We start from the raw sequence: 11,874 nt of genomic DNA, 5'->3' as shown, positions 1-11,874 counted from the left end.
ACACACACACACACACACACACACACACACACACACACACACACATTTTGCTCCTCTAAAAACTCTACTGAACACAACAATCCCAGGCTGCTGGGATGCGCTCTGGATCCTACAAGGCCAAGGGTCTGCGGTACATTCCATGGAGGACTGTCAGGTCTAAGTCTACCAGGGTCCCTTTCCAAGCCAGCTCCCTGAGAGCTGAGGATGTGAGATGAGCTTCAGACGGTCCACTGCTCCCACTTCTGCCTTCTACCCATGGGACTAAAACAGGCTGCTCCCCTACAGAAGCTGCATTTCCTGCTGGGCACAGTGCCAGCCCAGCTTCCAGGAAAGCAAAGGCACAAACCTGTCCTTACAGGACTCACCTTCCCGACGGCTGTAAATAGCATGATGGGGGAGGCAGTGAACCTTCTTGGAGCTCAGGAGGTGAGCTGGAAAGCAGCCTCGCCTGAACTTCCATGAGTAAATCCACACCTGGCACCTGGCACAGGGACAGAGGTGGCAGAGGAAGCCCCAAGCTCCTCCAGGCAGAGAAGGGCATGGCCACCAAAGTCTTCCTGTAGCCCATTCTCGCCCCACCTCTGCCTGGGCAGGGCCTGTCTTTCCCTCACAAACCTCCAGGCTCAGTCTCCCAAGGCGACTGAGCAGGTAAACACTCGTCCACCAGGCCTGGCCGCTGGAGCTCGATTCCTGGAACCCTCAGGGTGGACGGAGGGACCCACTTCTGCAAGTTGTCTCCCTTCACATTCGGCACATAATTGGGTTAAAAATTAATCGAGAGGTTAGAGATGGCTCAGCAGCTCAGAGCCTTTGCTGCTCTTGCAGAGGACCTGGGTTTGGTTCCTAGCACCCACATTGGGCAGTTCACAGCCACCTCTGTAACTCCAGATCCAGGGGAATCCAAGGTCTCCCCCTGGCCTCCAAAGCAACTCACACATACACTCCCACAAAAACAGACGTCATCTACATAAACAAAAACAACATAAAAATAAATCTTAAACAATTATACTTTAAAAGGCCTCTAGGTACTAGGGAGCCCATCTGCTTATCCCACCCCCCTGATTCTGATCTCTGGGGATCCACCATGCCACAGTTAATGAAACTACACAACCATTCATTTAGTCAGGCTATGTGGGAACCTCCACCCAGGTCCTTCACATTATCCCAGGCCTCTGACAGGCCTACCGTGACCAGCTACATTTACCCCCCCCACCCCCCGCCAATGCAGACAGGCAGCACGGTAGGTCCAAGACCCTGGCATGAGCCAGACTCCTAGATCCCCTGGTGGGAGGCCCCCTCCTGCCTGTCACTAAAGAGGTAGGAGAGGGATAGAGGGGTCTTTGGAACCATAGGCATTTGGCTCTGCCATGGGTGACCTTATGTGACAATTTATTCATGCTCTGTCCTCAGTTTCCTGTCTGCAGAACGGGGTCCCTAATGATGGGGACTGAATGAGTGAGGGATGTAGTGGGTCAGTTACCATCTGCCCTGGCAAAGCATGCCTTGGCATCTGCCCTGGCAAAGCCTGCCTTGGCTCCCCTACAGTTCATTCTTTGGTACCTTCCCCTAGTCTTCCATTTCCAGTAGAGCTGTGACAAAGCGTTCCTTAAGGCCTCGGACTCAAGAAGGCTCATATTATCCCCTACACCCCCAATTTCCCTGCTTCAAAGGACACTCACCTCGTTTCTCACCATGGTGACATAAACACCAAAACTCAGTCGTCTCCAGTCTTTATTTCCCAAGGACACCAAAGCTCCAGAGAGGTAAATATTTACATGGGAATTTTAGTGCCGACTTGGAGGGAGCTGCTCTCCTTTGCTGCCCGTGAGCTAGAAGCAACTGTCTACATCTGTCCCCTGGGCTGTGCAAGCCCCGGAGTGTTCTAATTCTCAGTCAGAAAGAGACTCAGGGGGGATGCGCTGGTGGGGTGAGGAGGCATCAGGGGCTGAGGCTGAGTGTGTAAGGGTATCCGTGATAAGCTCCTCCCCTGGGAGGGCAGAGCTAGGAGCTCGTCCACAGAACAGCATCATGCGGAGGACAGCCCTGGGTGTGGCTGCAGCAGATGGTGCTGACTGTGGATGGGGAGGGGATTGGGGCCAGGTACCAGCTGCAGACAAGTGGTGTCCAAGGTCCTGGTCAGGCTGCAAGTAACAGGGATGGGTCTTTGGGGCCCACTTTCCTGTGCACAGAGATGGAGCCTGGGTATTTTCCAAGCAGCAGCCTCCAGGCTCTGGTTTTAGCTGTAAGGCTCTTTCTTCCAACTGTCTGAGACCCTGCTAATGCGGCCTACAGCACTTGCCTTCCTGGGCTCAGCTTGTGTACCCTGGCCCTAGTGGGCACCTCTGAAGGTAGACTGGAGTGTCCACTGGAGTGTCCACATTGGTGGGAGGACAGTAATAAGACAGTCATCTGTCCACTCCCTTGGCTATCCCTAGGCCTATGGTGGAAACTGCCTCTATCAGCAAGGTCCCAGAGGGGTCAGAGGGAGGTCAGCAGGCATATCCACTCCATGTGTACACATGGTCCCATTGACAGGACAGAGGGTGCTCGAGCCATCTTGGTTCTATCCATTGCAGTGCCCAAGTAAGCCAAGAGCCTAGAGCCACATTAAAGGTGGATGGGCATGCTACAGGTGACATCTGCTGGGCATATCACTCATGGAACTTGGCCTTAAGACACAGAGAGGCCCCTACCAGCCACCAGGGAGAGAATAAACAACCCTATAGAGGAAAACCAAGGCCAAATACACAAACAGATAACAGTAGAGAAAACCTCAGCAGACAACACACAGGAGAGATTACCCAGTTACCCAGCGGAGGAGGCAGGCAGATGGGCACCCAGGCCACTGGGACTTATTTCATGGCAGCTAAACTACATGCCTAAGTCTGCAGGGCCTGCTGTGCTGAGATGGACCACCCTGTCTTACTAGACAAGGTGTACAGGACCACAGACATGTGCAGTTTTAATAACCCGGACAGTGGCAGGCAACATGAAATGAAGCTTCCTCCAGGCTGCTCGCAGAACAAAGCAGAGAAAACAGGAGCTGGGTCTAGACAGCCATGGGGCTGATTTGGGAGGTGGGTAGATTATATATGCATGTCATGGACCAGCAAGAATACACCTCAGAGACAGGCTGAGCACAGACACAGACTGCAGGCTGGGGGAGGCCAAGCACAGTTGGATACAGAGCCTAGCAAGTTTGCAACATTGGAACAGCTCCGTGTTTGGTTTAGCGGAGAGGTAGCCTCTAATAAATGGAAGATAGGAGCCGAGCAGTGGTGTCCGGGGAAGCAGAGGCAGGCCTCTATGAGCTCGAGGACAGCCTGGTCTACAAAGAGTTCCAGGACAGGATCCAAAAGCTACACAGAGAAACCCTGTCTTGAAAAACAAAACAAAACAACAACAAAAAGGAAGATAGGAGAATCATGAAATAGCAGACAGCAGGGTGGGGCAGATAGGGAGAGACTCCACCTTGGGACTACAATGGGGCAGAAGCAAACACACCCCCAGACTCTCCACTGCACCCTCGCACACTCGTGTGTGTGTGTGTGTGTGTGTGTGTGTGTGTGTGTGTGTGTGTGTGTGTGATTGGAGCCTGGGCTTGACCCAATGCCACATCTTAAGGAGCAAGCCCCATGCCATGCTCACTCTTCCTGCCCTTGCCCTTTAGTTCCTGTGGGTCCAGCAAAGTGTCTCAGAAAAACAGAGGGGAGTCAGTCCGTGGACACCACTACCAGGCTCAACATGCCTTATGTCCACATTTGGGCTGGGGATGGAGCTCAGCTGACAGAATACCTACCTAGCACCCACAGGGGCCTGAGTTCAGTTGGCAACACTGAATAAATTATACATGGTGGAGTATGGCTCCAATCTCAACATCCAGAGAGCAGAGTTCAAGATCACCCTCTGTTACATAAGGGAGTTCAAGGACAACTTAGACCCCGCAGAGGCTTTAGCTGCTAGCCTCAGGTCCCACCAGGTCACAGAGTAAGGTCGAGAGCTGGCTCTGGAGGTCCCTTTTTTCTGTCCCCAGAAGTGGCAAAACTCTGTTTTTTTACAGTGAGTAACCTCTCAAAGGAATGGATAGGCCCGTGGGGGAATTGTAGGTGCCGGTCGGTCCTGGTCTCTACCCCTGAGGCAGGCACAGTCAAAGTGACCATTTACAGAAGGGGAAACTGGGCACAAATGTTGCAAAAGCGAAGCTGGAATTGTACTTTGTTGGACCAGCTTCAATGCCACTTACTCTGGGCCACTTCAGTATGGCCCTGGAGCTGCCTGCCACTCCCAGCTCCTGCTCGCCTCTATCTCCCTAGCTGGCTTCCTTGCTGTTGGGCAGCCACAGTATCTCTTATCCTTACCTAGCCCCCTGCACTGAGTGGAGCTTCCGAACCCTGTTGCGCCCTAGACTCTCACCATTCCACAAGAATGAAGACAGAAAATGAGGCTCTGAGTGGTCCAGACAGGGAGCAGCCCAAACTAAACTCCATACTGTTCTGACTCCAGATGCAGGCCCAGCAGGGTCCCCAGGGTAAGCACAGTTTCTGAGGAATGGCCTGGCATTTGAGGGAGTAGCCTGACCCACGGAGGCAGAGGCTTGAGCCTGCCACAAGAGGGAAGGAACCTGCTCCTGTTCATGACCAGAGGGGTAGATGACTTTGGCCACTGACCCCTGTGCTTTACAGTTCTGTAAACCATTAATCCCCCAGTCTAAGCGGTCCAATGATTATCTCCAGCTACTGATCCGTTCTGAGGTCCCTGCTGCTGAACCTTTTAGCAATCTCCATGTAAACAAACAGAGGCAGCTGCATGGCTCATGGCCTTCCCAAGCCAGATGCAGGGCTGTGGGGAGTGGATTCTCTCTGCAGCCCCATGCATATGTACAAGGTCCTGCTCAACAGTGCCCACCAGGGTACCACAGACAGCCTGCTCACCAGATGGGGAGCTGGGCCCTCCCTGCTGGCACACGGCGGAATTTCAAGTGCTCACGAATGGCTATGGCTCCCACAAGACTTGGGCACAGTCTGGAGCTGGATACTCCAGTCCTTCTCTAGACCCCAGTGGTGGTCAGTTACCTCCATCATAAAGATGGGGACGTGTCTACTGAGTCCCAGGGTTACACACTGGCTCTGGCCACAAGGCAGAAGAGACTGGCTCAGAGGCTCCCTCTAGCCCTGAGGATCCATTCTGGAACCTTCCTTAGCCCATGTCCCCAGGACACGAGCGGGCAGGCACACAGGCAAGCCACTGTATGCTCCCTCCCCTGGTGCCAAGTCCTGTTCGTAGAGAGGATCGAAACATTCCTAGAACTTGAGGGCTGTTTCCTGCGACAGGCTGCCAAGGCCAAAGTCTCAGGGAATCCATGAGTGAATAACTGGGGTATAGCTGGGAATACGGGGGAAGCCTCCAAACGGTCCCTGAAGGGCATCTCACTCAGGCAGAACACCAGCCAGCCACAGAGGGTCGAGAAGCCTCCGCTACATGACAAGTTTTCCAGGCTCAATAGGAGTAGTATAGGAAAAGGGTGTGGATCAGCCAAGCTCCCAGTGCCCACACAATGGGCCTGCCTCAGAAGGGCCTGCAATAGAGGGAAGAGAGCTCATCCAGACTGGGTTTGCCAGGCCCCGGTGTCCCACTAAGGCTGAAGTAGGGTGTACCGTCTCCAGTGGAAGCTATCTGGAAGCAGGAGAGACTTTTCCCTGGGTCTTTTAGCCCTCTCCTGTGTGTGAAAATGTACGTGCCACGTCTGCAAAGTGACAGACCCTGGGGACTGGGGACAATGCCACAGCAGGAGGGGGCACTTTATTCAGGGACAAACAAGACCAGAAGTCCAACAGGCAGCCAATGACAGGCTGGAATTCTAAGGCAGAGGAGACAATAACACCTGGGCTATCTCTCTCCAATGGGGCTATCTCCAAGTACCTCTCTTGCTCCCATTCATCCCTATGACCGGCTCTGGGCAACATGCCTGCACCAGAGAAAACCGCCCTCTGGAACCAGTTATACCTCTCTCCTACACATGGGAGAGGGTTTTCCACACACTCAGACGCTACCCACATCACTTCCCGTGGGCACTACACACACCTCTGCCTGTCCCCGAGTCTCGAGCTTATTCCTCTCCCCGTCCGTCAGTCTAACCCTCTCTCTCTTCAAAACAAAAGCAAAATAATGAGGTCTTACTTGGAAGAGAAAGACAGAGTTCCCCAGAAGCCAAAAAGAAAAAAAAAAGTCTTACAAGATGACAGACACTTAGTAACATGCATTTCATCACCTTGCTGATGGGTCCTGAAACAGGGGCAGAGGTACCTGCCTGCCCCCAGTGTATACATTTATTCAGTGGGTCAGGAGAGCCGGGGTTCAACGCTTCAGCCTGGAGCCTGGACTGATGAACCGACCCGCCCCTCAGTCTGTAACTGTTCTCCTAAGCATGGCATCTGTGCTTTATTGACTCTTTTCAAACCTACTAGGTGAGTGGAGAGCCCTAGCAACAGCCCCTTCCTACTCTCTCTGTGGCTTCATGTCTGCTCTGGAAACATCTCTCAAGTCCTCTGCACTGGGGACAAGAGAGGCTGGGTGGAAAGGCACCTGGCTTCTAGCTTCCTTACTCTGTGTAGAGTGACAAGCAGTTAGAGACGAGCTGGCCATGTCCCCATAGTGCTGCCTCTGACCCTGCCCATTCTCCCCAGGAGAGGTGGCAGAGTGGGCAGCCTAGGACCGAGAAACTCCTGGAGAAAGTCCAGCCATACAGGGTAGGCTACTCGAAGCTGCCCTGTGCCACTGCGGATGGTCAGTCAGCAGACCTTGCCAGTGTTCCCTTTCAGAGCCAAGAGAACATGGCTTGATTCCTGCCCTGCAGCTACGGGTGAAGGCCGTCGGATGGCTTCTATTTGGCTTGATGACTCAGGTTTCATGTAATATTGTACATTTCTACCTAGGGATGGACAGCCTGTATGGCCTGAATCTACAGCTGCCTTTTTTACCTGGAGACAATAATTCTCACTGGGGCAGGAGACAGTAAAGGGCCAGTTGAGGTACAGGGCTCAGGATGGACAGATGTCCAAATACTGCCCCAAGCCTTCCAGGTTTAGCCACTGCGATGAGTTTGAATGGGCCAATCTCCAAACACCTACTTTATGGGGTTGCTGAGGATTTATCTCATTCTCTCTTCCACTGTAATGAAATCCCCAAGGGTCGGTGCTTTCCAAAGCAGAGATGACTAATTCAGTTCTTAGAGGTTCAAGGACATGATGCCAGCAGCAGCTCAGATTTTGTGAGGGCCTTGTGGTGCACAGATGACATCACGGTGGGACAGTGTGCGAGAGAGATCACATGTCAGGACTGGAAGCCACAAGGCAACCACCGTCCAGATTCAGTCTTTCAGGAACTAAGTGGGGTGGATCTCCCCCTCCCTCGGGAAGGTGTCCTCAGATAACCGAATCACCTAGGCTCTCCTCTTAAAGGCTTTGAGCCTCAAAATCATTACATCGAGGACCGAACTCCCAGCAAGCCACAGGGCCCACTGAGATCACTGCTGTAGACACCCTAAGCAGGTGGGGAAGCAACGGGGGTTGGGTGGGTGGGGGGGATTACAGGACACAACCATGGCCCGTTCCCTACAAGGTAGGAGCATGGTAGGGCTTTACATTTAAAAACATACGTACCGCTTGCTTAAACAAAAAACCCAGGGAGCTGAAGAGATGGCTCAGTGGTTGCCTGTTCTTCCAAAGGTCCTGAGTTCAATTCCCAGCAACCACATGGTGGCTCACAACCATCTGTAAAGAGGTCTGGCGCCCTCTTCTGGCCTTCAGGCATACACACAGACAGAATATTGTATACATAATAAATAAATATTAAAAAAAAAAAACCAAACACACACACTTCAGGGAACCAGTAAGATGAATGGTTTAATAGATAAAAGACACCAGCCATAAAACCTCATCCCCTGGACCCCACAATGGTAGGAAGGAGAGAACTGACTTCTGCAAGTTGGTCTCTAACCTCTGATACATGTCCAAGGCAGGTACATACAAACACAGACAGACAAGCCAGGCGATGGTGGCGCACGCCTTTAATCCCAGCACTCGGGAGGCAGAGGCGGGCGGATTTCTGTGAGTTTGAGACCAGCCTGGTCTACAGAGCTAGTTCCAGGACAGGCTCCAAAGCCACAGAGAAACCCTGTCTCGAAAAACCAAACCAAAACAAACAAACAAACAACAAAAAAAACCCACACACACAGACACACACAAACTAAAGCAAAATATAGTAATAGCTTTTTTTTTTTTTAAAGTGAGAGTGGCTTCCAAGTTGGAGCCGAGTTTTAAATGGAAAAGAAAAGAAAAACATTGTTGTTACTGTTGTTTTTGAGACCTGGTTTTATGCAGTGTAAGCTGGAACTCCCTCTACAGCCAAGGATGACTGTGACCTTCCGGTCCCCCTGCTCCCATGCCATGGGATGCTGGAGGTAGAGGGGTACACTCCCACTTCTGGTTTGATGCAGTACTGGGGCTAGAACCCAGGGCCTCCTGCATGCTAGGCTAGCACTCTGCCAACTGAGCCACATTCCTAGCCCCAGGAAATTTTTTAAAAGCACAATTGTGATCCTAGTGAGGTGGCAGCTGGGAACTCTGATGGCACAGGCTGGAATGCATGAAGCATGGATAAACTAATACCCCAAGGGCTAACTAACACGGATGGCCTCCAGAGCTGCAGAGTGTTTGGATTTCCTACCCGGACGAACTGGCAAAGGAAACCAAAGCTATGTGCAATATTTGCACACGGCGGTGTCCACTCGGCGCTCATTCTTTACCCAAGTGAAGTAAGGGAAACCTTCAACTCTCCACATGTGGCGCTAAGGATGGGCCCACAGAGGGCCTGGCTACAGCTGCCACACTCTGAGCTTCTCACAACACTGGGGCTTTCAACACAAAAACCATGGAGGGCTTGGCTTTTCAACTCTGCCCCCTTTTCCTGCCCAGTCACAGAAATCATTACAACAGAAGGGGGCATGTGAGAGGAAGACTCAAGGCCTCTTACTATCATGCCAGACTCCTCTTGCTCCTACTAATTGACCCTGGAGGACTCCAGCCCCATTAGGTACCACCCCAGAATGGCATCCAAACCTCCCACCCTCACCCCTAGCAACTAAGGAAGTCATAAACTGAGTCCAGAGCCACCAATAGTGGGCTTCACTGGCTCCCAGAGGTACCCTGTATTCATCAGAAAGAGTTCTCTGGCCCAGGTAGACACGTCCTCAGACTAGAGCTGGCCCAGGTGCCAGTGGTCCTTGGTAACGATCGGCCCCTGGCAGTTCCACCTGTCCAAGGTCAGCCAGCAACCCCTGTCTCTCCAGGCTGGTCTTGTAAGTACACCAGCTGATGCTGACAGATATGAAACATCTGTAGTAGACCGAGGCCACAGAAACCTCCAACGCTTTGCTCACACACCTGTTCCCTACCAAGGCAGGAAGTACCAGAGACTCCGTAAGTCACAAACCTAGGAAGGAGCGGAAGAAGCGCCCATCCCCATTAGTCACCCAAACGTGTGCCCAGTTCAGTGCAACCACAGGCAGAAGTCCCATGGGGAGGTTGGGAGCCGCTGGGCAGAGTCATTTGTCCAAGCACTACCAAAAAACCCTGAGGGCAGAGAGAAGAGGAAGACCCAGCCCACCCCGGTCACAAGCCATCTGGGAGGGAACAGCCTTCAAGGGTTCCCTCTCACCGCGTCCAGGATGGGTAGGCTCTGGCTTCTCTACTGCTCCAAGAGTGCCATGCACCGTTTGCCTGGACCACCTATAAATAGGATACCCTCCCTGTCCCAACCCCCACATCCCGCAGACAGAGAGGGCCTCCCCGGGCCTGCTGGGGTCTGTCAGGGCCCAGCACTGGGCACCCACAGCCTTGGCTGGTTGACAAGTGGACAGCTGCTATGGCCAGCCCCAGCCCCATCATAAGAGCATGACTGAACCACGGAATGGGTGCTGCACCTGGAACATAATACAGTGTGAGTTAGCAGAGCTAGTGCTGGGCAGGAAGCAGTTTCAAGGGCCTGGAAAGGAGACTCTGGGTCTTGGTTACGGTCCTGGAACAGCTCACTTTGAGACCGGAAACTGCCAGGGGTACGGTGCAGGGCGTATGGCAAAATAAGTAGATCTATTACCCAACTCTCATATCTTAGTGATCTTGCAGTTTGAGAAAATAAACTTGGTGCTCTAAGGCAGGCAGTACTGTGGACCCTAAACAGCTTCCAGGCTGGCTGGACCCTGGAGGCTCCCAACCCCATCAGAAAGCCAGCACCTTCCGGCCCCAAGTGTACCAAAGAAAACACCGACATCAGTCAAGACATGCCCACGCCTACTTCCTAGCTCATCTGTAAATTCAGCCCCACAGTGACTATGGAAGAGACACAAAGGCAGGCAAGAAGCCCTAATTCCTGGCCCTTCCAGGGGTGGGGTGAGGGAGATGATCCCGGAAGGTTCAGCGGGCACCAAACAGGAACAGGACTACAATCTCAACTTTACAAAGTGCTTCCTGAGGTGCTGCCCCAACCCCACTGGCCCCCACCTGCATCCCTCAAACAAGGAGAAGATCGAAGGGCCCTTGGCTGATGGAAGGTCCTTAGCTGCGCAAGTAGCCCTAACTGCCTCAGCTATCCCTAATCTGGGTGGCAGAGACATTTCTAGGGAAGGCAGTCCCCAACCCGAGGCTTTTGTTCCACTTTTGTGGCTGGGGTGGCCAGGTAGTGCTGCCTTCTCCCCCCCCTTCAGCCCGGGTCACACAGGCCTTTGTTCTACCTGCACACACCGGCAGGCAGAGCCCACCCCTTTCCTGGCAGCTCCTCCCCAGGCTGGCAGGCACTGGAGGGCCTGAAGACACCACAGGTGCAAGGGAAGAGGGACCTCATTTCTCTTGCTCCACTTTTGGTACTAGACAGGCATGGGCTACACACCTAACACACACACACACACACACACACACACACACACACACACCTATTTTTCTGCCTCTAGACCCAACGCTGGACCTTTAGTCCAGGAGGTTTATCTTTTAGGCTAGCCAGCAGTACGACGCCGCAGGTGGGGTGGACAGAGGGCAGCGGGCGGTGACCCAGGAGGAAGTCTGGGCACTGCGCAGTCAGGTCAATGGTGAGGGAAGGCAGAGAAGAGGGTGAAACGAGGGATCAGAGGTCAGGAGTGGCAGCTGCAGGGACAGATGAACCGGCAGATCGGAAGGGGCCCCAAGAGAGCAAGGAGGGTTGATCTGGCCCGGCGTTTAAGGTACTAACACCCCCACCCCCGCCTCCCGCCGACACACTCGCCCGCAGCGGGCGCTCACCTGGGCGAACGCAGACCTGCTGGGTCGCGGCGGTCTAGCACACCGGGCACACAGTTGGTGAGTTCGGTCCAGTCAGCGTGCAGCCCGCAGCTCCAACCCGTGGAGAAGCGAGAGAAGAGCCACGTCTCGCGGCGGTTGGGTCGATAGCAGGTGCACTTCTTCTGGCCGGGCCGACAGTCGCAGGGCACCTCGAGGCGCACGTTCTGCACAAGGTGGCGGCCGAAGGTGGTACCGCCGGTCTTCTGGATGTGCAGGAAAACGATCACATCGTCGCCCTTCATGTCGAAGCGCAGCGAGCGCTCTAGTTCGCGCACCGGGAAGTAGTACTTTTTCTCGTAATGTGGGTCCGGTGTGGGGAAGAGATCCAGGTCGTCGGGTGGCGCACGGCCACCGGGCGCGCCCAGGCTCAGCCCCGGGCCCGCGTACTGGTACAGGATGAGCATGAAGCACGCCGAGCCCGCCACCACCAGCACGAACTTGCTGGCGCGCTCAACCATGGTCCTGCCGCCGGCGCGCCGCCGCCGCATGTGTCACCATCGCCGGCGGC

General features: G+C 53.8%; 1 protein-coding gene across 1 annotated transcript in view; it reads right to left on the bottom strand.

Moving 5' to 3' along the window:
- Positions 1-11,874, bottom strand: part of Hs6st1 (heparan sulfate 6-O-sulfotransferase 1) — a 46,204-nt gene extending 34,330 nt beyond the window's left edge. Inside the window, exon 1 of the mRNA XM_005359917.2 lies at positions 11,328-11,874. Coding sequence (XP_005359974.1) covers positions 11,328-11,854 — 527 coding nt within the window. The 5' untranslated portion in view covers positions 11,855-11,874. The remainder of the gene's footprint in view (positions 1-11,327) is intronic.

Source organism: Microtus ochrogaster, linkage group LG2 (genome assembly GCF_000317375.1).
Source record: "Microtus ochrogaster isolate Prairie Vole_2 linkage group LG2, MicOch1.0, whole genome shotgun sequence".
NCBI classification, from domain to species: domain Eukaryota; kingdom Metazoa; phylum Chordata; class Mammalia; order Rodentia; family Cricetidae; genus Microtus; species Microtus ochrogaster.
This window is presented reverse-complemented; position numbering and strand designations above follow the sequence as displayed.